General features: G+C 50.5%; 1 protein-coding gene across 5 annotated transcripts in view; it reads left to right on the top strand.

The window, feature by feature from the left end:
• ARHGAP1 (Rho GTPase activating protein 1) overlaps positions 1 to 23474 on the top strand; it is a 29370-nt gene extending 5896 nt beyond the window's left edge. For 3 of the 5 annotated variants that reach the window (XM_068161514.1, XM_068161515.1, XM_068161516.1), the window contains 12 exons: positions 248 to 431; positions 1143 to 1235; positions 13450 to 13537; positions 13780 to 13911; positions 14402 to 14488; positions 15107 to 15205; positions 15915 to 16022; positions 17067 to 17143; positions 17536 to 17613; positions 18620 to 18748; positions 18923 to 19026; positions 19646 to 23474. In XM_068161514.1, the coding sequence (XP_068017615.1) occupies positions 293 to 431; positions 1143 to 1235; positions 13450 to 13537; positions 13780 to 13911; positions 14402 to 14488; positions 15107 to 15205; positions 15915 to 16022; positions 17067 to 17143; positions 17536 to 17613; positions 18620 to 18748; positions 18923 to 19026; positions 19646 to 19825 (1314 nt within the window). In that variant the 5' untranslated portion in view covers positions 248 to 292 and the 3' untranslated portion in view covers positions 19826 to 23474. The remainder of the gene's footprint in view (positions 1 to 247; positions 432 to 1142; positions 1236 to 13449; positions 13538 to 13779; positions 13912 to 14401; positions 14489 to 15106; positions 15206 to 15914; positions 16023 to 17066; positions 17144 to 17535; positions 17614 to 18619; positions 18749 to 18922; positions 19027 to 19645) is intronic. The other 2 variants (XM_068161517.1, XM_068161518.1) reach the window with 1 other exon arrangement.
• Positions 23475 to 26282: the final 2808 nt, after the last annotated feature.

Genomic DNA, 26282 nt, shown 5'->3' with positions numbered 1-26282 from the left:
TTGGTGCAGGCTTCTGGTGGCCTTTTGATAGCAACTGATGTGAAAGACTGACATATGTGAAAGGATCTGACACATGTTGGTGTTCCTGGCTTGGAGGAAGAGTTCCTGCCTGTGTTGACAGGGAGGGGAAGTATAATCTCTGGATAAGCAAAGATAAGGGAGGATTTGGGCAAAATCAGTGAAAGGAGAAAGAGCCTTTATAGGGAGGTAAACATGTAATCTCTGTCTCACCTAGTCATCTCTGCAGTTCTCCTTCTAGGCACTACAGAGCAAACTGCAATATTTGGGGACCATGGCTACAGACCCACTCTCGGAGCTTCAGGACGACCTGAACTTGGATGATACCAACCAGTCCATCAGCCAGCTCAAACTGGCCTCCATAGATGACAAGAGCTGGCCAGCAGATGAAGCCCCTGCTTTTTCCAGATCAGGTAAGTATCCTACTTGTTTGGTGTTTGGGTTAAAGAAAGTGTTTGTCTTGCAGCATTGTGATCCTATCTACATACACAGGGGGCCCCAGCTCCGTTTGAAAGCTTTATAGACACGTCAGTCTTGCACCACACCCACGTGAATTAGCCCTGTCACTGAAATTGCAGCTCAGAGCTGCCTCATGTCTTGTGGCTGGCTGCACTATGGTGCTGACAGTACAGACATGCTGTAAGTCCTTGAGTGTCCTCTGTTATGGTCTGTTGCAAGATAGTCTGCCGTTCCTGAGTGGAAGGGTCTTGAACTGCCATGTGGGGCTGGAGATCCAAATTGTTTCTCTGAAATCCTCTGCTGTGAGACTGCTGCCCAAAGAGATCAGGGAAACTAGCTTACAGGATGGCCATCCATCAAGGCACAATGTTAAGATCCTCCTGCTCTAAAAAGCCATAATGCTGCCCTTGACATGTGGATTTTAGTCTTTATAAATGTAAGAGGGATATGTATGAACCTCACAGGATTGGCAGCTCTCTTCTGAAGTCATTGCTGCTCTTTCCACTCAGAATTTAAAAGGTGGATTTCCAGGGTGGAGAGGTGCATACCTTAGTCCCTCCCATGGTGAAGAGCTGTTTTTTCTCCTCCCTCTGTCTCTGTGGTACCCCTCACCAAGGTGCTCCAGATTCCTCCTTCTCATTGCTTGTTCCTTGTGCTTTGTGCAGAGGACTGCAAAGGCTCCCCTGAGCTGGTCACTCACCTGCAGTGGGATGATCCCTACTATGATATTGCCAGGCATCACATCGTGGAAGTGGCAGGTAATGGTCTTTCTGTTTTCTCCTTTGATGTCTTTGCAGCTGGACTGAGGAAGGGTCTTTCTCCTGGGGTTGTGGGGGCACCTGCTGTATGCCAGGCCCAAGTGGCAATGACAGCTGACATCGTAAAGGGAAGGAGCACCAAGCTTCGTTAATGTTTGCACTAGGTGTAACTGTCCATGGGCCTCAGGGAAGCTTGCATTCCTTCGTGGCTTCTGCTGTCTTGATTATGCAGCACTGGGTTACTTTTGCTGAATTTAGATCCCTTGACTAGATCCTGAGCACAGGATGTAGTTTTTGCACAATAATGGTTGGAAAAGACCTCGGAGATCATCAAGTCCAACCTGTCACCCAACACCTCCTGACTAAACCATGGCACCAAGTGCCACATCCAGTCCCCTCTTTTTAAACACTTCCAGGGATGGTGACTCCACCACCTCCCTGGGCAGCACATTCCAATGGCCAATTACTCTTTCTGGGAAGAACTTTCTCCTCACCTCCAGCCTAAACCTCCCCTGGTGCAGTTTGAGACTGTGTTCTCTTGTTCTGGTGCTGGTTGCCTGGGAGAAGAGACCAACCCCCACCTGGCTACAACCTCCCTTCAGGTAGTTGTAGAGAGCAATAAGGCCTCCCCTGTGCCTCCTCTTCTCCACACTTCCTCCTTGAGTATTTGTAGCCATCTCCTATTCCTCCCGTTGCCCTTTCTCTATGCTTTGGTCCTTGTACCACATGAATTTGCAGCAAAGCTGAGGGACAAGAGTCTTGACTCAAGGTTGTTCTGCAGCAGTGTTTGACCACAGAGAAAAGATTCTCAGGCACTTGCCTTGGTAAGAGTAGTCTGGACATTCTTCTCTGGGCTGTCTTCTAGAATGAACTTTCCTTCCCTCTTGTTACATCTTTTGGGGAGCAACATTACAATGGCAAACTCAAACCTTTGCTGTCTTTTGTCTCCCGTGTGCCTCTGGCTGCCCACCTTGACAGGTTAGGTGTTTAGTGTTTGGACCATTATGTCTTGTAGGTTTGCCACAGGTGCTTTCATGTGCAAATGTGTTGCTAACCTTCTTTTCCACGGGGCTGAAGTTTCAGGACTGGAGTTTGCAGAGGTCTGCATCATAGTTTCCCTGCTTCTGAAAGTGGGAAGGAACAGATGTGGCAACTCCACCTTTTCAGTGCTAGTAGCTAGAATGTTTGGAATGAGAATGGCAAGGGCAGCTGGTGTTTCTGGCCTCTGGGAGCTGGTGAGTTAAATTATGCTGTTGTTCACTTCAGACCAAGTGCTTAGCAGAGAGTTTAGATCAGAGACATTGATAAGACTGGAATGTCTTCCCAAACCAAGGGTCTGCTTTGGGTGCTGCCTCCTGAGGGAAGCAGAAGCTTTCCTACAGGAATCCTGTTGTGAGGTAACACTGCATTGTTTTCCCCCAGGCTCTCTGGATGGAGTGTCACTCCAGTGGAGGTGTGTCTCAGTGGCTGGTGGAATGCAGCCTTTGACACTTTGTCTAGGAGAGCAAATGAAGAATTGTCTAACTTCCTGAAAAGATTTCAGGGGTTGTGATGGCTGACTGGGAGGTGTGCCTGCTTTCTGATAGAAAGCTCTTAAATTTGTGTTTCTGGTGAGCCCTCTGTCCCTGTTGTGTCTCTGTACAGTGCAGAAGCAACTCAGAGAAGCTTCTGTTGTTGGCTGCTCCTGGGGAATTTTTGCCAGTTTATCTGAGTCTGTGATGGTCCCACACACAGAACGTGGTGCAAAGCCTTTCTTGGCATTGGAAGAGCCAACAGCACAGCTCCAGATTTGCTGCCTCATAGTGCCTGTCTTGCTGGTGTCTCATCTGGAAGCAGGAGTTTTTTGAAGTTTGGGAAGAGGGATCTGGAGGTGCTGGAAGGTGTCCAGAGAAGGGCCACGAGGATGCTCAGAGGGCTGGAGCACCTCTCCTATGAGGACAGACTGAAGGAGTTGGGGCTGTTCAGTCTGCAGAAGAGAAAGCTCCGAGGTGACCTCATTGTGGCCTTCCAGTATCTGAAGGGGGCTCCAGGAAGGCTGGGGAGGGACTGCTCAGGATCTCAGGTAGTGATAGGACTAGGGGGAATGGAATGAAGCTGGAGGTGGGGAGATTCAGGCTGGAGGTGAGGAGGAAGTTCTTCCCCATGAGAGTGGTGAAGCCCTGGAATGGGTTGTCCAGGGAGGTGGTTGGGGCCCTGTCCCTGGAGGTGTTTAAGCCCAGGCTGGATGAGGCTCTGGCCAGGCTGATGTAGTGTGGGGTGTCCCTGCCCATGGCAGGGGGGTTGGAACTAGCTGATCCTTGTGGTCCCTTCCAACCCTGACTGATACTGTGATACTATGATCCAAAGGGCCTAAGATGTGACCTGGGCTCTTGAGGATGAAGCTGTTCAGTTTTCTTGGTCAGTAATTAATAATGTTAAGTATTTGGAGGATCAAACAGGGTAATGTGCTTTGGGCTGTTGTAGGAGGCAAATAATCTACTAGAATCTGGGAAAATCCTATTAGGAGTAGCCTGGAGAATCAAAATCTCCCTGGAGGATTAATATGAAACTATTTGGGCCTTGCTCTACTTAAAAGCTGTGCTTGTCAGCACCTTCAGCTGCGATGGGTATTTACCATGCTGAGCCTGAAACAAAATAGCTTCACCCTAGTTCTCTTGTAAATATTTGCAAGTGGCAGCAGATCAAGGGTAGTTTTATCCATTCTGCTGATTCTTTCTCTTCAGTGTCCTTCACTGCTCTGCACTTCAGAGCAGAAAGCATATGGCTGACTCTGTTCCTGCCTTCCCTGAAGTCGTTCTGGGACGATGATGCTATTTTGAGACAAAAGCAGAAGGCTGGTTCCCATCCTCAGGCTGGACTCCGTGACCTCAGGGTTACCCTGTGTGGTCAGAAAAGTAATTTCTTCTTTTGGGATGAGTACACAATGTTAATAACTCATTAAAAGCCCAGTTCTGATGACAAAACGTTAGCACACTTATTTCCTAGCTGCCCTTAAGCTCTGATGCAGTTCAGTGCATGCTGGTTTTGAATGTCCTGGCTCTCTGGCCTGAAGAGGGCAGATAATGTTGATAAAGCATTCTGCAGAATTTGCTAGAAAAAGGATGGTTTGGGGTTTGGTTTCCCCTTGAAAATAGTGCAAGGGTTTCCTGGAGACTCTCCTCTGTTCCCTGTTCTTTCTCTTCTGGGAACTGAGGTGTTGCTGAATGAAGCTGCCCGTGGGGAAGGCGCGGACATGTAACTGCTGTCCTGTGCAGTGGTGTGTCACAGGAAGATGGCAGCTAAAGGCATCCAGGCCACAGTTCAGAGGAGTGCTGTGGCATTGCTGTGAATCAGAATGATTCATTTCTGGGAGACTTTCTTTTGGTTCTGGGATTCAGTGCTTTTCTGAGTGGAAGAGATGATGCTCTGCCTATGCTTTCAGGCTGACCTTCAGGTGTGTATTGATGGGGCGTTTGACATGGGCTCTGGAAAGGTCTCTGCATGCTTGGTCTCTTCTTGACCATGACTTCCTCCTTTTGTGAGCACTTAGCAGAGAAATGAATCTTTTCATGTGGCTGGAAGTTGGAGCAGAGGAGGCTCAATTTCACTGCACAAACCACTTCTGCAAAGCGTGGGTTTTTCCCTTGCTCACACCACATCGTGTTGGGAGGAGATGTGAGCTTCTGGTTGAAGGCTGTTGAGGAACTATCCCACATTTGTGTTACCTTTAGGAGGGTCTGCATCTTCCTGCTAACTCATATATGGCAGATGTGCAGCTTTCCTCTCCTTTGGGGTTGAGGCAGGCTTGGGGTAATGTAATCTTGGCCTTGAATTTCAGCAGAGGCTGAATTGCAAGAATACGACAGATGATCAACAGCAGAGGTCTCTGGAGATAGCAGTGCCTGATGGAAACCTGGGGCTGTGTAGGAAGAGCAAGGCTCTTGACAGCTCCATGGCAATGTGTTTCTTCTTCATTCTTCTTCTCAGTCCAAAATACTGGTCTTGCCTTTGTGGTCAGTGTGCTGTCCTGCAGCTGAGAGGTGCATCAGCAGTCCCATTTTCAACAGTGATTGGCTTTCTTCATTGTGGGTTGAGAAAGCTGAGGGTTAACATATGCTTGACATATGAATTCTACACCACTTTGGAGGCTAGAAGCTGGTGTAGCAGTTGTCAGGAGACTGGCCTCTTTACCTCATCCATGTAGCCCCTGCCCAGCCACTTCAAAGCTTTGCTGGAGCTCAGAGCAAGTTTCTGCTATTTCATGTGGGAAATCTGCTGCTTCACATCATGGATTGGCAGTCTGCAGGGCTGCCCTCACAGAGGAAGCACAATGCCAGTGTTCATTAGACCTGTGACTGAAATGGGAAGGAAGATGGAGAGCTGGGGCTGTACCTTCCTGTGTGTTACTAGATTGAAACTGCAGTTTCAAGAGCAAATCTTTTTTCTGTGGTGAATCTGGTACCAACCCTACCTGAAAAGCATTGTGGTTGGCTGTTGGCTGCAGGTGCCCAAGTTGTAACTAGTAGTGATGGTTTCCTGTTGGTGGTTGATGTGGGGAGGTAAAGTCACTCTTGGAGCACTGGTAGCTGTAGTTTCATTAAGCAGGCAGAGGCAGAGGCTGCAGACAAAACCTGTGCTGAAAGCACATCGCAGTCTATCTGTGGTGGCTAATGGGCACAGCCTCTGCTAACAAAGCTCCTTTGCCTTTCCAGTATGATAGATCATTATTGGCTCCTCTACTACAGGGTCCCTCATTTCTGCTGCTTTTGGATGTGGCTTTGGCACATTTCTTGGTTTTTTACTACATGAGTGTGATGTGATGAGGGATGAGTTGCTTCTGTCAGACCTGGCCCGTTCAGGGCAAGGCCAGTTTCTGCACCATGCTTTGACATGTGAGGCCAAGGGAAGGGAGGGTTTCTCAGGGATTCTTAGGTTCTAATGGTGACCAAGAGAATGGAGGGTTTAGAATAGCATAGCATAGCATAGCATAGCATTCCATAGAATAGCATAGAATAGAATAGAATTAACCAGGGTGGAAAAGACCTTCAAGATCATCAGGTCCAAACTATCACCCAGCATCATCTAATCAGCTAAACCATGGCACCAAGCACCCCATCCAGTCTCTTCCTAAACACCTCCAGGGATGGTGACTCCACCACCTCCCTGGGCAGCACATTCCAATGGGCAATCTCTCTTTCTGTGAAGAATTTATTTCTAACATCCAGCCTAAACCTCCCCTGGCACAGCTTGAGACTGTGTCCTCTTGTTCTGGTGCTGGTTGCCTGGGAGAAGAGACCAACCCCCACCTGGCTACAACCTCCCTTCAGGTAGTTGTAGACAGCAATGAGGTCACCCCTGAGCCTCCTCTTCTCCAGGCTAAACAATCCCAGCTCCCTCAGCCTCTCCTCAGAGGGCTGTGCTCAAGGCCTCTCCCCAGCCTTGTTGCCCTTCTCTGGACACATTCAAGTGTCTCAATGTCCTTCTGAAATGGAGGGGCCCAGAACTGGACACAGGACTCAAGGTGTGGCCTAACCAGTGCAGAGCACAGGGGCAGAATGACCTCCCTGCTCCTGCTGGCCACACTATTCCTAATGCAGGCCAGGATGCCATTGGCCTTCTTGGCCACCTGGGCACACTGCTGGCTCATGTTTAGGCAGCTGTCAATCAGCACCCCCAGGTCCCTCTCTGTTTGGCAGCTCTCCAGCCACTCTGACCCCAGCCTGTAGCTCTGCCTGGGGTTGTTGTGGCCAAAGTGCAGCACCAGGCACTTGGATTTGTTGAATGACATCCTGTTGGACTCTGCCCATCTGTCCAGCCTGTCAAGGTCCCTCTGCAGAGCCCTTCTACCCTCTAACTGATCAACATCTGTTCCCAGCTTGGTGTCATCTGCAAATTTGCTGATGACTGACTCAATCCCCCTGTGATGTGGTGACATTCTCTCTACACTTCAGAGGACCTTGGCATTCAGCACTAGTTGTGTTTATTCCTTTACAAACTGGCAGTGTGGCAGTTGCCATTTTGGTGCTAGGAGAAGAGGAACAGTAGGAGCCAGAAATTTGACAAGGATTGTACAGGGGTAGCTGCAAATTCAGGAGAGAGGTTTGGGAATCATGGGTTGCTGTTACTGCCCCTGTTAGAGGGGAGCATGGGGAAGAGAGGGACTGGAAGTAGCTTGACTTCTGTGACAGCAACTAAATGCATCCTAGTGCCAATCTGGATTTGACAGGGTGCCAACTCTGAGCCTTTATACTCAATATTGCTTTCTGGGAAAGGGTGCAAAACTTGGCTTGCTATAACTTTGTTTCTGTTCCTCCAGACCAGGGTGCACTTGATGGGGCTCAACCAGGTAGGTGGACCTTTTGTGGCATTAACATTTGGTACTGTAGATCATGGCATTCCTTTAGCATGACTGTGGCCTGTAGCTGGACTGTCTCAGGGGAGCCCAAACTTTGCTCAGCCTTAGGCTGCACTGGCAACTTGTCAAGAGTCCAAAGGCTGCACAAAATCATTATCTGAGGGCTGCACCTCTGCCTCAGGCACAGCAGAATCCTCTGAACCAGATTTGGTGAGTGGGCTTTACTTTGGGCACCTTGGGGCTCTTGGTTCTCAGTGTAAATCCTGTTCTTCTGTCGTGGTGGTGGCCTGCTTGGACCGGTTCAGTTTGAGCTCAGACTCACCTCATTGCCATGTGTGCTTTGGAAGTTCATCCTAGGATTACTTTCAGTTCCTTCCTATGATCTGGATCTGCTGCTGTGCTCACATGCTAAGTAGCTGGCACTTAAACTGGATTCTCCAACTGAAAGCAGCTGTTACCTATTTCTTCTCCATCTGGCTGCAGAGACTTTGTGTTACAGTGGCTTGTTCCTCATGGTAGCCTGGAGCTGTGCTAGCCTGCTCTCTGCTTGCTGAGCATTTGTTAATGCTCTCTGGCCTAAGCCTTAAGAACTTGGCTACCAGTGTTTTCACACATCTCAGTGTAAATACAAACTTCTTTTGGTGTGAAATTCTTTCTGCTGTTTCTGAGCAGCAGGCCTTCACACAGTCCATGGAAATGCTGATCCTCTTTAGGGGGCCTATTCTCCCCTGTTTGTTGTGCCCTCAGGCATCCTCCTGGTTGCCATTGTTTAATCTGACTCTCTAGTGTATGCTCTGTTGGTTAGAACTGTAGACACTTGGTAAAACTTTATGATTCTGGCAGTTGTCTGGATATTGGGAATATCTAGATGGAAGATGTCAAGAATAGAATAGAATAGAATAGAATAGAATAGAATAGAATAGAATAGAATAGAATAGAATAGAATAGAATAGAATAGAATTAACCAGGTTGGAAAAGACCTTTGAGATCATCAAGTCCAACCTATCATCCAACACCATCTGATCAACTAACCCATGGCACCAAGTGCCTCATCCAGTCTCCTCTTAAACACCTCCAATGATGGTGACTCCACCACCTCCCTGGGCAGCACATTCCAATGGGCAATCTCTCTCTCTATGAAGAACTTCTTCCTAACATCCAACCTAGACCTCCCCTGGCACAGCTTGAGACTGTGTCCTCTTGTTCTGGTGCTGGTTGCCTGGGAGAAGAGACCAATCCCCACCTGGCTACAACCTCCCTTCAGGTAGTTGTAGACAGCAGTAAGGTCTCCCCTGAGTCTCCAGGCTAAGCAACCCCAGCTCCCTCAGCCTCTCCTCATAGGGCTTGTGCTCCAACCCCTTCCCCGGCTTATCACCAACCCCCTTCCCGGCTTATCACCAACCCCCTCCCCAGCTTATCACCAACCTATCACCCAACAGTATCTAATCAACTCATCCAGTCTCTTCCTAAACACCTCCAGTGATGGTGACTCCACCACCTCCCTGGGCAGCCCATTCCAATGGCCAATCACTCTCTCCATGAAGAACTTCTTCCTAACATCCAGCCTAAACCTCCCCGGCGCAGTTTTGTTGCCTTTCTCTGGACATGTTCCAGCAGCTCAACATCTTTCCTAAACTGAGGGGCCCAGAACTGGACACAGGACTCAAGGTGTGGCCTAACCAGTGCTGAGTACAGGGCAGAATGACCTCCCTGCTCCTGCTGGCCACACTTCCTAATGCAGGCCAGGATGCCATTGGCCTTCTTGGCCACCTGGGCACACTGCTGGCTTATGTATTAAAATACTCATGTATGCTCCTTACCCTTCTTGTCCTGAGGGGCTAAATCCACTTGGGAATTCAACAGGCAGCTACTAGACTTAAACACTGCCCAGCTATGTCATAAGCTTGGCAGGAACTTGAAATTACATTAGAGAAGTATTTTGCTGACAGTGGCCCTGATAAACATCCTAAGCTTTGTGAAACTTGTGTGGTAGTGTGCCAAGATTATGTAGTGGTGACTTCTCCTTGACCCTGAACTCTGTTAACTTTGCTGCTTTACCAGTAACCCTAGCTTGTGGTGGCAAGTTTCATCCATCTGCATTCTCTCAGTGGCAGAGTTCTAGGATATTCCCATTTGACTCTTTCATCAAGGTGGGCCCTCAGCTGAGGGTAACTGGCCGAGATAGGAATCAGCAGGGTGCCTGGACTGCAGTTGTGCTGCCCATGAGTAGTGTGACAGCCTCCAATCATGGCCTAAAGGCTAATGAATGTGTTTCAGGAGAAACACCTAGCAGGATTTGCAAGGCAAGTGTGTATTTGCCATGTTGGTTGTACAGAGTCATTTGGTGGAGAGTCCTGTCTCAGGACAGTGTTGCTACCTGGATGTGAATTTGTTCTCTGATACGTTGTTATTGTTGCACAGTCCCATCTGAAACATTAGCCTTGCTGTTTGAATTTCTGCCCTGTTGAAAGTATGGTCCTGCACTAATGGCTGGGCACCACAGCAGTGATCTCCCTTTGCCTTTGTCTGGGATGTGCACTGGCAATCCTGCTTGTTGAGTGAGGTGTAAAACTGAGTTTGGGCCTTAAAAACACAGCGTTCAGGAGAATTAGCCTGTCCATCAGTGTTATAGGTTAATATCTCTTTGGATGAGCAGCAGTCTTAGCTGGGGAGGCTTTGCATATTGGCTACTCCCTTGCTCCTTGGTGTTAAATACATGGATAAATAACATCCTGTAGGGAGGTAGTTTAATTCCACTGCAGACTGAAAGTATTTTTCCTGTGTGGACTGACTCACAAAGGTGTGCATACTGTTGGGGTGCTCTGTGAGTGCTGATGGTCTGTAATTGCTTCTTTGGTTTGTTAACTGTTGAGTATTCCCCTTCGGGGAGAGGCAGCCCCTGAAGCTAAATGATTACTTCATAGTCTATTGTTGTGCTCAGTGGAAACTTCAGCTATTTGCAGTTGCAAACAAGGGATGGAAACCTAGATACATAAGACGTTAATCTTGCAAAGAGAAAAGCAAATGGTACAAGAGATGGAGCATCTGGGAAAGCTTACACAAAGCTGTTGGAGGCAGCGTGGCCACCTGCAGGCAGATTCCTCCTGACAGCCAAGCATGCATGGAAAGGGCTTTAGGTTCTTGTTTAGCAGTGGGAACCAATGATTGTTCAGCTTTGATGCTGAGCTTTGAATTTGGTCGTGTCTGAAGGAGCCAGACTGATCTGGCAGAGGTCAGGTGGAAACAAGGCTGGTAGTTGGTTGTTTTGAAAGTGTCTGTGTGGGCAGGTTGAGCTCAGCGTGGTGAAACAGCCCAGCACTCAGTACTGGGCATGCTGGTTCCTGTGTGGTCTCATTCATTGATTTGGGAGGCAAAATGGGCCACTCCTTTCTCAGTCATCTAGGGGACTACAGATTTGCTTTTGGTGTACTTGTCCCTGGAAGTTACCCAGGGGCAAAGGGCAGTCTCCCCTTTGGCAGAGTCGTGGCTTCTCCATTTTTCCTTTACCAGTGATCCCAGACCTTCTCACCAGGACTGTATAAACAATGAGGTTCTGGACTTTGCATGGACCCTGCCATAAGCTTTCAAGTCATTCCAGGGGAAGGGGTTTGCACTGTGTGGTTCCTGGCATGTGGCTTGTCAGGTCTGGGAATCGGTGCCTAGGGACTTCAGCTGAAGGTGTGGCCACCCACAACATGGTGTTGTACTGCAGTTCTTCACAACCAAGGCCTGCTTTGATCAAGTGTGCTGGCCCTCAGACCATCCACTCTGGTGTGAAATGCAGCCTCTCAGTTAGCTGAAGGTAGCACCTATTCTGACTTTAGCACAGAGATGTGATCTGAAAAGATCTGTAGTCCTTTCTGACCTTTCTCTTTCACCACTACAGAACTCAACAGATTTTCTGATGCTGCCGTCTCTTCTTGCTGTTCTGGGTGCACAGGACCCTTTGTCATCCAGATGGAGACATACAGGTGGCTCTAGACCTGTGGGAAGAGTCACAACATGCCACATTCTCTGCCCAGGACTTTGTAGCCTGGGCCTTTGGTTTTTTAGACAGCTTACATGCATTAGACTCAGCTCCAAAGCTCACAGCAAGCTACTAAGAAACTCTGGGCTAGGCAGAGAGTGGGCTACCATGGGATATGCAATGTGGTGTTGGTCTTGTGGCCTGGCTGTGACTGTGTCTGGTTGTTCCAGAAGAGCCTTGCATCACTCTCTCCTGGTCCTGCATCGCGGGTCATGCGTCCTCCCCAGTCGCCCCTTAGCCCTGCATGTGAATGTCCCTGCGATGGCCTCCGCCAGCCCTCTCCCGGTCTGCACCCAGCGCTGCCTCCCTGGCCACAGCTTCTGTGGAGGCTCTGCCTTCCTGTGCATCAGCAAACTCTGTCTCTTGTCTTGTCTGATGAGCCACTTGAAAAGGGAGCTTGTGAGGGGAGAGCGAAGGTGCGCGAGGAGTCTGTTCTCAGTGTGCAGGCTGGGGGGAGGAGAGGCTGACTGGCACCTCAGGACTGCGCTCCTGGCTCCGCGGGCTGCCATTTGCAGCCCCCAGAGGTCATCTGTTACTAACGGGCAATCTTCCAAGGACCCTTAGGTTTGCTGTTCTGGGGTTCAGAGTGAGGTCTCAGTTGCTGCACTGCAGGTGTAACCAAGAGTTGTTCGAGGGCCAGAGCCCGTGCAAAGGTGAGAAAACGCCTGCATGCTCTCAGTGTTGTAAGTCAGAGTAGAGAGAAGGGAGATACTTCAAGAGGAGTCCTTTCATCTCTACTGGTGCTAGAAAGCAAGTCATCCTTATGGGGATGGATTGGGTGGTGTGCCTGCTAGGGCAGCAGAATTTCCCCCAAACTCCATGTCCAAAAGATTTGTGACCTGGTTCTTGCTTTCTCGGTCTCTCCATTCCCCTAGCATGTCTGCTAAACTTGTCCATGTCCATCTGCTTGGGCTTTGTCCATGGGTCTGAGAGCTCTGCTGGCAGAAGTCCACTGATGTGTGAAGACTTGCTTTGGGGAAAACTTGGCTTGTTGCCTCAACTGGTGGCTGGGAGTGTCCTCCCCAGGATGAGGCTGCTTTATCAGTTATTTGGGTCCATTGTGGTGAGACCCATTTTCTGCTGGGTTTTTACACAGAGTGCTTTGTTGTTCTGCACTTTGCAGCCCCTTCCAGCTCAGGCTGCAAAAATCTGTGGATGGAAAAGCTAGGAAACAGTGAACAGCTTGTTCTGCGATCCTCCTGGAGAATCCAGCAGCCCTGCTTGGTCCATCTGTAGAAGAGGCTTATGATGATGCTTGCTTCCTGTATCTGGGATGTGGCTGGGCCTGCCCTGTTCCTGGAAATGTCTTGGTTTCCAGGGTAGAGTGTGAAATGGCTTTGTCCTGCGTGCAGGATTAAGCTCCAAGCGAAGCAAGAATCAAACCAGATCACAAGCAGTTAGTCTGGGACTGTGTGCAGGATGGAAGGAGTGGTTATTGTGCCTCTGAGGGGCAGTTTTCCCTCTCCCTCCCTGGGAACAGGGGCATCAAGAGCAGTGCCCAGGGGCAGCATTGCAGGATTAATGCTTTGAGCACTCTGCTTTGTGTTTGGGGCCTCCATCCCTACGTGCCTCATGGCATCCCGGCTTCCAGTCCCTCCAATCATTCAAGGCTGGAGCATGGGCTCTGCTCTCCATTCATGTGGTTGACTTGCCAGGCCCTTGGTGTTGAGGTTTTTGCTTCCATACCAGGCCTGTGGTAATTCTACTGAAAATGAGGTTGAGCTTGGCTGGCGGCTGTGGCAATCCGGAGTTCTGCCTTGTTGTGGCGGTTTCCTCTGCTCTGTTTACCCCTGGCTGCCAAGACCATGGTGTAGTCTTTCAAGTCCATGTAATCTCTGGCATTTCATCTGCAGGTGATGACAAATACGGAAGGAAAGTGATCTTGTTCAGTGCCTGCCGGATGCCCCCTAGCCATCAGCTGGATCACGTCAAACTGCTGGGGTAAGTGGTGTCTTAGGAGGCTGCAGTTAACTTCCAGAGACTGATAGAATTCCAAGGCACTGCGTTCCCAGGACTAAGTCTATCTGCAGTAGCTTCTTCATCTGGACATGTCCTCCAGAGTGGCTTCTTCCATTGCTGGGGAAGCAAATCCTCTGTTGCGGCGCACAAAGAGGAGTCCCGAAGGGTGAAGGAGCCTCTGTGTGTCAGAGGATGCGGTGAAATCGGCGGGTGTCTCTTCTCAGGTACCTGAAATTCACTCTGGACCAGTATGTGGAGAGTGATTACACACTGGTGTACCTGCACCATGGCCTCACCAGTGAGAACAAGCCATCCCTGAGCTGGCTGCGGGACGCCTACCGGGAGTTCGATCGCAAGTGAGTAAGGCCGCAGCAAGCAAGGAGGTAACACGCTGTTCTGCAGGCTAACACAGAGGAGCTTCCCCAGACCCCGTGCAGCTTGGTGATCATAATTTGCTATCCCTTTTTTGTGCTGCTTTTGGAGGTGGGTTGTTGTTTCATGGAGGCTGAACCATGGGGTAAACAGCTCCTTCTGAAGCTACATCCTACAGGCCAGCAGGCGAGCGGCAAAACCAGGACCCAGTGCAAGGGTGTCAGCCTCATTGTGCAATTGTTCCTTCCTGGTGAGGCTACTCACTGCTTCTGGGTCAATCTTAGAATACACTAAAGTGTGCCCTTAGGCTGCTGAGTGGCCTGACACAGCTATGAAGCATGGGAGAGGAAGGCCATGGGTACTGGAGAGTGATCAGGCTCAATGCAAAAGGAATAGAGCATCCAGAGTGCCTTATGGAAAGGTTGATTCCTCTGCTTGAAGTGCAGCTCATCCTTACTTACCTTCTCTTGGCAGGTACAAGAAGAACATCAAAGCCTTATATATTGTGCACCCAACTATGTTCATCAAGACCCTGCTGATTCTCTTCAAGCCTCTGATCAGGTAGGAAGCACTGTCTGAGGCTCACCCACAACCTCACACTGCAGGGCTACAATGGGTTACTCTTGGTCGGGTACAAGCTGAGGCCTGGTTGCCTAACCTACCCTGGGAGTCTCTCACCTTATGCTGTCTCCTCCTGTTTCTGAGCCCAGAGATACTCTGCTATAAGAAACACTGCTTTAGAGCTGCAAACACTGCAGGTTTCTGTGCTGCTCTCTTTCTCTGCAGCCAAGCAGAAGTAAAGGTTGCAGGCTCTGCTAAAAGTGAAAAAGGAAGCGAGAGCGTCAGTCTGAACTACATTTAATTCATCGCGTTGATGCTGAAACCCTAACTCTAAAATAACTGAACCCAAAGCTTTCTCCAGCCTGCTCTTGGACTTAGGAAGGAGAAATCCAGTGTTTTGGGGAGCCTGCTGCTTCTGGGGCTCTTAATGTGGCTTGGAAAATCTTGTCCTCTCTTGGTGAAATACATGGAGCTGCAGAGCTATGTGGGCTCAGCCGTACCTGCTGCTTTGGCCCATTGATGTCTCCTGCAGACCTCTGCTCTCCTTACCTGTTAGAAGTCTGTTCTGGTGCTGCATTTCCTGATTTCTCACACTCCTGCTCTTCTTTTGTGTTTCAGCTTCAAGTTTGGACGGAAGATCTTTTATGTGAACTTCCTTAGTGAGCTGGAGGAGTATGTGAAGCTCGAACAGCTGGGGATCCCAAGTCAAGTGCTGAAGTGAGACTGGTGCCTGTGTCCCATTTGCTTAGGGCTCTGTGAGAGGGGACTTTTCTGCAGGAATAGCAAGGGGAGAGAGAGATTGTTCCACTCCAGCAGTGGTTTTGTAGGGAGTGGTGACAAGTTGCCTTAAAGACTATTATTTCTTTCAATGCTCCTTCCTGTCCTTGGCCTCAGTGCTCAGTTCTGTCCTTTAGTTATAAGTCCTTCTCCAATGGAGCACCCATCCTGCCTCTTCCACTCACCCCTCAGGGGCTTTCTGCAAGCTGCTGACCTTAGGCACCAAGAACTCCAGGTCAGTGTTATCTGCTCTGTCTGGGCATCTGCTTTGCTCACTCTGCACAATTCAGCTTCTCTTTGGGACTTCCCAGTCTTGGTCATAGTAGATTGGTTCCCTGTCCCTCACACACACATGTAATTGTCTCATCACAAGCAGTGCAGTAGCCCACACTGTCCTTTGTCCTCCACCCTTCCAGCTCCTGATTCCAGACAGATATTCCTTTCTCTCTGCTTTTTTCTGGCAGATGTTTCAGATGTTTGTTCTTGTTGCCCCTGTACTTCAGAGTGGCCTTTCCTGTCTTTGCATAGATGGGGACTCAGCTGTGCTGGGCTCAGAATTGATACCAGTGGGTGTGCAGTGGGTCATGTGCAGTGTTGGGTTGCTGCTGTATTATGAGGTAGGTTTTTACTAGTCTGTGTTTTGCTCCAGGTATGATGAATATCTGAGATCCCTGCAGAAACCTTCACAAGTGCCCCAGAAGCCAACACCCCCACGCCCACCACTGCCAAACCAGCAGTTTGGAGTCTCTCTCCAGCAGTGAGTGTCTCTGGATTGTGTTGCTTTTGCCCTGGCTTGATTGATATGAGGTCACTGTATTTATAACTGCACAGCAGCAAATGTGGCTGTAAAACATCTTGCAGCTCACACTGCCTGCAAAGCTTTAATCATTCTTCCAAGGAGCTCTGCACTCATGTCCACTTCCTGACTCAGTTTGGATCCACCCTCTTGATCCCCTGGTCACCTAAATGAGGAGGAGATTGTTTCTGCAGCTACAGGTCACTAAGAGGCCAGCAAAATAAGGGCCATGGAGAGAACTTTGTGCCACTAGAAATTGCCTTTAAGCAAAGCAAGTCTGCAGGAGGTTGATGGAGGTGTCTTTAGGGTTATGCTGTTTTGATTGAGCACTCCTGCAGACCTGTGTCTTACTTTTTACCCATATCATAAACTGTGTTTCAAAAGCATTTCTATTCACCCTTGTAACAATTCCCACCCCCCACTGCTGCATGGTGACAGAGGCAAACTCAGACACTGCTAAGGGCCAAGTGTTGAAGGAATTGTTACCTTTGAGTGTTTTTGGGTTTGTTTTAGTTTTTTGGGGGTGGTGTGGTGTTTTTTTTATCTCCTCAAGGAATGAGGAGGAACCTCAACCCTGGCAGCCATTGGGTTGATATATCCTCTGTTACTGGAGTGGTGTGGATAAACTTACCCCATATATTTTTCTCTTGTATATCAGCTTCTTTGTGCCCTTGCACCTATGGGAAAGAAAAAAGAAGCTTCATCCTTTTCACCCCACTCATAACTAGCAGCCTGGCCTTCTGTCAACCCCTTTGCCCTGGTATCTACAAGCTATACTTTTTGCAGAAGACAGAAGGATTCCTGTGATGTAATCATGAGCTCATATTTGCTCCAGTGATTGATGTAGCATGATGGAGAGGAGAGAAGGCTGGAGTAATGGCTGAGACAGGCCCTGGGAGAGCAAGATCCTATGTGGGAGAGCTTCTGTGGGCAAGTTCAAGACTCGGGGGCTGCCTGCAGGGCAGGGAGGCTCAGTCATTTGTAACCTTTTGTCTTTTCTCACAGCCTCAGGGAGAAGAGCCCTGATCAGTCTCCTGTGCCCCTGGTGATCAGAGACACCATTGCTCACTTGCAGCAGCATGGTAAGCGTTCAGTGAAGAGGGATGCAGCCCCTCTTAATTCCATGTCAGTAGCCCCTCTTCCACTTAAGTTCTCATCCAGTCTGTGGTAAGATAAAGAAGAGCAGTCTAGAATAAGGTGTAAAGGCCTGAACTAGGTGAGTTAGCTTTCAAGAGGGCTTGTGCAGGGCTCAGGAGACCTCATTTCTCCAGTGGTCCATACTCTCACTTGTCTAAGAGTAGCAAAAGTGCTCCTTGTATCCTTTGCCTGGTATTGGAAGCAGGAAGCTCTGAGAAAGAGACTTGTTGATACCTGTCTGAAGGCCCTCCAGCTTGGGTTTATGATTGTGAAGACCAGCATTTTGAGAGGCTGTCATGTGGCTGATCTTTGTTCTCCATCTGCTCCACCTTCACAGCTCTTACCACAGAGGGGATTTTCAGGAGATCAGCCAATACACAGGTTGTCAGGGAGGTGCAGCAGAAATACAACACAGGTAAGTGCTCAGACCCATCAGAGCCCCTCTCATGCCCCAGAGGTTGCTGTCCATCTGGAACTGTGTTGGAACTAATCCACCGTGGCTCTTCTCTTTCTCTGCTGGGCCTCTAGGTGTGGCCCTGTCAGCCTGAGCTGCAAGGGAGAAGCATCTGATACCTCTGCTGTGTGTAAAGCACTTTCCTTCCCACTCACCTTCTCCTCACTGCCCTTTTCCTTCCTGAAAGCATCCCTTTTGCTCAGGATGGCATATACCATTTTAGTCAGGTTATACTGGAGGGGCTGAAGATGACCAGGAAGAAGTTGGTCATCCCTTTCATTTGATGACTTCTAAAGTGCTGGATTCAGCAGTGTGCTGTAAAGCATAAGCTTTTGGGACACATTCTACCACTCTGCTAGAAGATGTGGTGCTTCAGTACTCTCTCTGTATTCCTGAATATATTGTCTCCCTAGTTCATAGAATCATAGAATCAGTAAGGTTGGAAAAGAGCTCAGAGATCATCAAGTCCAACCTGTCGCCCAACGCCTCCTGACTACTAAACCATGGCACCAAGTGCCACATCCAGTCCCCTCTTGAACACCTCCAGGGATGGTGACTCCACCACCTCCCTGGGCAGCACATTCCAATGGCTAACAACTCTCTCTGGGAAGAACTTTCTCCCCACCTCCAGCCTAAACTTCCCCTGGCACAGCTCGAGACTGTGTCCTCTTGTTCTGGTGCTGGTAGCTCCCTCGGCCTCTCCTCACAGGGCTGTGCTCAAGGCCTCTCCCCAGCCTTGTTGCCCTTCTCTGGTCATGTTCAAGTGTCTCAATGTCCTTCTTAAACTGAGGGGCCCACAACTGGACTCAGGACTCAAGGTGTGGCCTAACCAGTGCTGAGTCCAGGGGCAGAATGACTTCCCTGCTCCTGCTGGCCACACTGTTTCTGCATTGTGACCACCATTCTTTGTCTGGAGGGAGGACTTGCTTTGGCTAGTGAGCACTGAGTCTCTGCTCTGCTGTCTCAGGTGTGCCTGTAGATTTCCAGCAGTATGAAGATATCCACCTCCCTGCTGTGATTCTCAAGACCTTCCTGAGAGAGCTACCTGAGCCTCTTCTCACTTTTGACCTCTACAGCCATGTTGTCAGCTTCCAGGGTGAGTTCTAACAAGTTTGCTACTCCCTGAACGTTGCATTGGCCAAGGGCAAAGATGTCTTGGGAGTGGGGACCAGTCCTGCATGGGATAGCCTGTGACTGCAAACAGGTCTTTCATCAGGGTGGGTGCTGGGAGTCCCTGATGGACCTGCTTGTCCTGTCTCTTGATTTTCAGACGTGGAGGAGGTGAATCGCGTGGATGTTGTCCGCAAAGCACTCCAGACTCTGCCGGAAGAAAACTACCAAGTGCTCCGTTTACTGACAGCCTTTCTGGTGCAGGTGAGCTGCTCCAGAGGTGGGCAGTCATACTCAGTTCAGTTGCCAGGGCCTTGCCTCAGCTTTTTAACTGCCTGCTCTCTCTTTTCCTTTGAGAGCAAATTAGTCTCAAGCTGGGAAACTTCCTTTAACTTCTGTTCTTGCTAAATGAGGAATGATCATGACCAGCTAGCTAAGCAGTTGCTTCTCCTAACACTGAGAGGTGCAGGCAAGCATTAAGCCTGGGTGGTCTGTACCAGGGGAGCTGAAGGCAACCCAGGGTGGAAATACCTGGCTGCAGAATACCTGAGTAGAAGATAAGACTAGAAGAGTGGTCTCAGATCCACCCTACAGAACTTTCTGCTTCCAGGGAAGCCACTGCTAGTCTCTTCTAGCAAGAGGGAAGATGATCTTGTTTTGAGCGGTGATCTGGACTCTAGAGATATTGTCTGACAGTGCTCTTGGGCTTATTGGGCCTGATGGTTAAACTGTAGTGGCAAATGTGTTTCTGGCCTTGGACCTTCAGCTTCTGTTCTGCCATCTGCCCTTGGGAGTCTCTCATCTCTGCCTTTGGGGAGGGTAGAGGGCAGCAGCTGCGTTGTTCTGTGGGATTCACAATGGTCTCTTTTTCCTTCCCACACAGGTATCTGCTCACAGTGACAGAAACAAGATGACAAACACCAACCTGGCAGTTGTGTTTGGCCCAAACCTGCTGTGGGCCAAAGATGTGGCCATCACCCTAAAAGCCATCAACCCCATCAACACCTTTACCAAGTTCCTGCTGGACCACCAGAAGGAGCTGTTCGAGGGTGTGGAAGCCTGAATCCAGGCCAGCCCACACCAGCACACTGTGCCCACCTTCCCACTTTCTTTCCCACCTCGTCCTGGAGCTGTGACCAAGCTGTCTCCAGTGCAAAGGGACCATTGATCCTCTGGGTGATGAGCAGAGTGAGGGCTGTGGAGATGGTGGAGAAAGTGTGTAAATAAGCAAGCAGGAGACCTGCTGCTCCTGATGGGGATGGGAGCTGGTCTCCCAGCTGCTGAGTGGAGTCCTAACCCACCTGCCAGTCTGTACAGCTCCTCCAGGGCTCATCACCAGTCTACTGCCCTATCAGATGACCTGCCTCCCTTTCCTTCTTCCCTTACATGCAGTTTTCCTGTCCTCCTGGTCCCTTCCTCAGCAGAGAGATTTTTAATGTCAGCTCCCAGTAGCCCCAGGTCCCCCCTCGTGCCTCAGCTGGGCTGCCTGGGCTAGGGCAGAGATGTTCTTGCTGTGAGTGCCATCTCAGCACTGAATATGCATCTTGCCTTTCCCCAGAGGCACCTGAAGCAGGGAAGGGAGCCAGGCAGCCCTTGTGCCTCAGGTAGCAGCGTGCCCTACACTTGCAAACACCACTCCAGAGACCGTGGGTTTGGCAGGCAAGTGAAGGACAGGTTCTTGGCACGTGGGCTGGATGAGCTGTCAGGATCCAAAATAAGGAAGCTGCATTTAGCCCAAACCCCTCTGGAGCCACCCACTCCATGGAGTGTTCAGTGTTTGCTGGGGTGTTGTGGGAGAGGTGCCTCTTACAGTTACCCAGCCCAGGTGTGTTTGTCCTTCTAGCAGCATTTTCAGCCCAGCTGGGAAGGTTCATGCCAGAGCTGTCTGTGTGTGGGGGACTGGCTGGGGCTCTTTGCCTGCTGGTGAGTCTGAAGGGCAAGGAGCACAAGTGCCCTGGTGGCACTGAGCTGCTGAACCCTGAGGGTCACTGCCTTTGCCTGCAGCAGCAGCACCAGGCCTCCTCTGCTCTGTCAGGCATGTGGATCTGTGCTGACTGGCACAGACTGCCTTGGCCAGCTGTCTTTCCCCAGCACAGGGTAATGGAGAGCACGGCCTTGAGGGAGGGTCTAGGGACTGAGGCTAGCCCTCATCCCTGAGTGCAGCAGCCCTGGATTACACATTTTTACCCAGCTGCTGAGCACTCATGTGCCAAAGCTGTGAAGGAACAGCTGCTCCATGCCAAGGGCCTTTGGTTCATGCCTTCCTCCCATCCTGCCATGGAAGCCTAGTCAGATGCATCCTCTAATGCCCTGGGCATGAGTGGAGATACCAAGGTGTCTGCAAGGCACAGTAAGAGCAGGGTGGGCCCAGCACCTTCCCAGGGCAGCTGCTGTATTTTTAGGGCATCACTGCTGGGTTTGAGTTGCAGCATTCCTGTTACCTAGCTAAGAGCTAGCTCTGTAGCCTGGGCCTGGCAGGGTGTTAGCAGGGAGCTTGTAGCCTTACTTCACTGTTGTGTTCTATCTTTGTATCCTGTGCCCTGTGTGCCTGGGCCAGTCCTCCCCTGCTGTACCTGGCCACAGGGACAAATCTTTTGGACCAAGCAGAACTGCTTTTTGAAAAGCTACTGGATGCTAGGTAGACTTTGCTGTTTCATGGCATTTTAGCCTGCCTTCAAACATTGGCCAGGGGTCAGTGCCTGAGTTGTAATCAGAAGAAGTGGCATCTGCTGCAGGAGCTCCAGAAAGCCCTTTGCTGAGTTGTGGAGTGGGGGTGGGTGTGAACATAGGCAGCTCTGTGGGGCAGCACAGGTCCAGCCAGCTGGCTTGGAGGAGGCACACCAACGTGTGAGTGGGAAGGGTGAGCAAGAAATTGAGCATTACTAAGACTGGAGCACAAGATGTTCCAGGAGAGGGCTGGGTCTGATCCCTTGTAGATACTGGGGAACTTGCCCTATGGAGGCTTCAAGGTTGCTTTGTCTCCCTCTTCCAAAAGCTGGAGTCTTCCCTCTTTGTCCAGGAAGTGAATTGATTCACAGCAGTAATGTTTTGGAGGTAGAGATACTCAGCTCCTGATTCACCTGTGATCTCTGCTAGACTGAGTTAGCAGGGCTGATGTGTTGTGGATGAGTAATCTGGGATGGACAGCGTGGAGAGAGATGTACTTGCACCAGTGTTTGTTTTAAGAGGCAAGCCTGGGCGCAGCATGGAGGCTGAGGGAGCCCAGTGCAGCCTCTCTTTCCCAGCAGGCAGCCTGCTCTGTAGGCCTCAGTATGGAGAGGGGGTGTGTGGGGGGGTGGCACCCAGTGCTCTGCTGTATCTAACACTGGCCTTGCTTGTGTCCCCCTGGAAGAAAGGCAGGCCCAGCTAACTTCTCCTGGGACAAAACAAGCCCAAGGGTGGCAACTAGGAATGGCAAGTACCTGTCTGTGGGCTGTGAGGCCTTGGCCCCGTGTGCAGCCCCGGGCCCCTGGGGCAGGTGGCATGTTCCAGCCCTGCAGAGCAGCAGGGACCACTCCCTGCCCACTACCAGCAGAGCAGTGCTGGGGGAGCCTAGCTCCTCTGCAGAGAGAGAGCAGGCCTTGCTGCAAGTGTCCATCTTCTAGCTGGAGTTTTTTTTCAGTGGGTGCTTTGGGGTTTTTACCTTTTGTTTTTGTTTTTCTAGTGATTTTTAAAATAGTCTGGTTTGGTTTGGTTTGGTTTGGTTTGGTTTGGTTTGGTTTTTAAGCAAAATGGAGCCTGGTGTATGCCCTGCAGGCTGGGGTAAAAGCCTGCTCCACTTCAGTGCCTGTGGGGAGCAGATTTGGAGGGTGTTCAGGAAGCTGCTACTGCTCATGGTGGGAAAGTGCTTTCAAAACCTGGAAGGGACCCAGTGTAAATATACCCTTTCCTCTGCTACTCCTCATGCTGGAGCTGCTGGGGCCCTGGAGCCAGCACAGTTACCAGGGTTGCTTGTGCTTCTGCAATCTGCTCTTCTGAACACCTTGTATTGAAATATCCCTCCTGTGACTTCTGCAAGAACAGGCCGGGGCTTGCCAGCAGCCTGTGCTGGGTGGGTGGCCACCAGAGCCTGCATCTGCCTGCCCAGGGGCTTTAATTCCCTCCTCAGCTGGTCAGCCTCCTCACACAGCAGGGCGCTGGCTGGGCTCAGTCTCTGCCAAGTATAGGGGTTGGGGAGCAGTATCTGATTAGGGTGTTGGTCTTCTCCTTGCTGTAGAGCTGCCCAAGGGTCTCTTCCTTGGCTCATCTTTCAGGTTAGCTGATAGCCATTCTTCCTGTGGAGGCCCTTCAAATGGGCTGCAACCCGCTGCTTCTTAGCACCTAGGCCATTCCCCTCCGCTGAGCCTCCTGCCACCTTAATGGCCTCTGATCGCTCCCTGCCCCGGGCTGTGTCCTGGCTCCAGAGCTGTTGGGTGGTGCAGGGGGAGCTGGGGCCATCTGGATGCTTTGTGGCAATGTTTGCTAATTTGAGAGAAAGCCGAGGGCCCATTTGGTCCCTGATTCCTCTTTTAAGCACGGGGGCTCCTGTGCAAAGCTGTTGGCTTTGTGTTTGTTGCTGATGTTCCCCTGCCTTCTTTCCTGTTGATGGTGATCAGGTGCAGGGCTGGGGTTTTCACGGTTCTCACGGTTTGTTTCCTTCTAATCTGCACCAATCTTGTATTTCACAGTTTGCACTTTTTGTATTTCAATAAAAATCAAAATGTGATCCCAGCTCCAAGGGTGTCTGTCAGGTGGCAGCAGCTGTGGCACTTGCAGGAGCAGCGGAAGTGAGGCCAGCTATGCTGCCAACCACAGCCATGCAGCGAGGGAGGAAAGTGGGTACAAAATGCCTCGTCTGTGAGTAACTCTGAGAAGAAAGACTCATCTGCAGGAGCCTCAGGCTGCAACCAGAATGCAAGCAAAAATGAAGTATTGCAGGTTTGGCTCTTTCCTGAACAGGGCTGGGCTTCCATGTTACCATCTCCCTCTCATGATGAGCAGCCTGTCCAGGATGGCACTTTCCCAGAGTAGGACCCAGGCAGCTGCACAAGTTAGGGCACCACCAGGTGCCCAGTGGGAGCCACCTGCAGGTTCCCCAGTTAGGATTTTGGTATTCCTGTGTGCCACAGAGGTCTGCAACTTCTCATCTCACCTTAGGGGATGGCTGACTCCTCACTGGGGCCTCTACACTCTACCAGGAGATCCACGTGCAGTTCACTACCTTTCCCCAAAGACTCTGTAGTTTGCTGGTCACATCACTGAGCTTTTTGGCCATTAGAAAGGCTGTTCCATGCACAGTGATTGCTACAATGCAGCTGTAGAACCCAGCAGTTGGTGGGTGAGTGAATAGGAGTTAGAAGGGAGAAGTGTTGGAGCTAAAAGCTTCACCATCAGGCCATAGCCTGAGCCCTGGCTCAGGAAATTTACCTAAAGCAAGTGGGGTTCTTAAATCGTGTTAAGTCTGGTGAACTGCTGGCTTTTGACAGCTCTTTCACCCTTGCACTGGTGCAGATGGGCTTTTGGTTCAGTGACAGGTCCTGCTTACAGGTCATTGTTGGGTGTGCAGGGGAAGTCTCACGCAGTTGCACTGTCATGTATAATGCATGCCCTTACACGAAGATCTCCAGGGAGTTTCTTGCATCCTAACTCTAGATCTTTCCTTCCCAAAGTCTGCTGGTTTCCAGGCATTTAGAGGATTCTATTTCTCTGAACAGTTCTAGAGTTACCTGATGTGGGATCCCATGCTTTTGTCTTTTGCACTGCTGGGAAAGCCAGCATGGATTTAGGAAGGGCAGGTCCTGCCTGACCAGCCTGATCTCCTCTGATCAGGTGACTGCCTGGTGGATGTGGGGCAGGCTGTGGATGTAGTCTGCCTGGACTTCAGCAAGGCCTTTGACACTGTCCCCCACAGCAAACTGCTGGCCAAGCTGTCAGCCCCTGGCTTGGACAGCAACACTCTGTGCTGGGTTAGGAACTGGCTGGAGGCTGAGCCCAGAGAGTGGTGGTGAATGGTGCCACAGCCAGCTGGCAGCCAGGCACCAGTGGTGTGCCCCAGGGATCAGTGCTGGGCCCCATCCTGTTCAATATCTTTATTGCTGATTTGGATGAGGGGATTGAGTCCACCATGAGTAAGTTTGCAGGTGACACCAAGTTGGGAGCAGATGTTGGTCTGCTGGAGGGTAGAGATGCTCTGCAGAGGGACCTGGACAGGCTGGGCAGATGGGCAGAGGCCAAGGGCAGGAGATTGAACACATCAAGTGCCAGGTTCTGCACATTGGCCACAGCAACCCCATGCAGTGCTACAGGCTGGGGTCAGAGTGGCTGAGAGCAGCCAGGTAGAGAGGGACCTGGGGGTGCTGGTTGATGGTAGGCTGAACATGAGCCTGCAGTGTGCCCAGGTGGCCAAGAAGGCCAGTGGCATCCTGGCCTGCATCAGGAACAGTGTGGCCAGCAGGAGCAGGGAGGTCATTCTGCCCCTGGACACTGCACTGGTTAGGCCACACCTCGAGTACTGTGTCCAGTTCTGGGCCCCTCAGGTTAGGAAGGAGGTTGACTTGCTGGAACGAGTCCAGAGAAGGGCAACAAAGCTGGGGAGAGGTTTGGAACACAAGCCCTATGAGGAGAGACTGAGGGAGCTGGGGTTGCTTAGCCTGGAGAAGAGGAGGCTCAGGGGTGACCTTATTGCTCTCTACAACTACCTGAAGGGAGGTTGTGGGCAGGCAGAGGTTGGTCTCTTCTCCCAGGCAACCAGCATCAGAACAAGAGGACACAGTCTCAAGCTGTGCCAGGGGAGGTTTAGGTTGGATGTTAGGAAGAAGTTCTACACAGAGTGATTGGCCATTGGAATGTGCTGCCTGGGGAGGTGGTGGAGTCACCATCATTGGAGGTGTTCAGGAGGAGACTGGATGGGGTGCTTGGTGCCATGGGTTAGTTGATTAGGTGGTGTTGGATGATAGGTTGGACTCGATGATCTCGAAGGTCTTTTCCAACCTGGTGCATTCCATTGCATTCCATTGCATTCCATTCCACACAGTCATTTTTCTTTCATTTTCTCCAGGGACCCTGTATGCTTCCTCTTAAATCAGCAATTGTTGCACATGGTGAAATCTGTCTTGTCTCCTCTCAAGGGAGGGTGTTGCACTGTGTGCTCAACAGGGTTAACTTCAAGCAGTCCTAGAATACAGCTGCTGTTAGGCATGAACTACTTGCTGCAAGCAGTGTGCTCTTTCACCAGCGTTTCTTGCTGCTGGGATACCCACACTGGTTCTTTCCACATCTTAGTGGCCTCTCTTACCAGCTCAGTTAAGCATGTGGTAGCCACTGTGTGTAATGCAAATTCTCCTGGTGGTCTATTTAATTTTTTGTCTCCATTTCTCACTCTTTTCTTTTGGTGACAAGTTAGTATTTCAGCTGGGACAGGACATCCAGGTAATCCAGATTCACAAATTACTGGGCTGGGGGAATTCATCAGGGCCAAACACTGAGTGAATGCTCCCCTTGCCTGTCTTTGGGACCAGGCAGACACCTGTTAAGTCTTTTCC

This window comes from Melanerpes formicivorus, unplaced genomic scaffold (genome assembly GCF_026170545.1).
Source record: "Melanerpes formicivorus ecotype bairdi unplaced genomic scaffold, bMelFor1.0.p_v2 SCAF_58, whole genome shotgun sequence".
NCBI classification, from domain to species: Eukaryota; Metazoa; Chordata; class Aves; order Piciformes; family Picidae; genus Melanerpes; species Melanerpes formicivorus.
The sequence above is the reverse complement of the archived record's forward strand: the minus strand, read 5'-3'. Positions and strand labels throughout refer to the sequence as shown.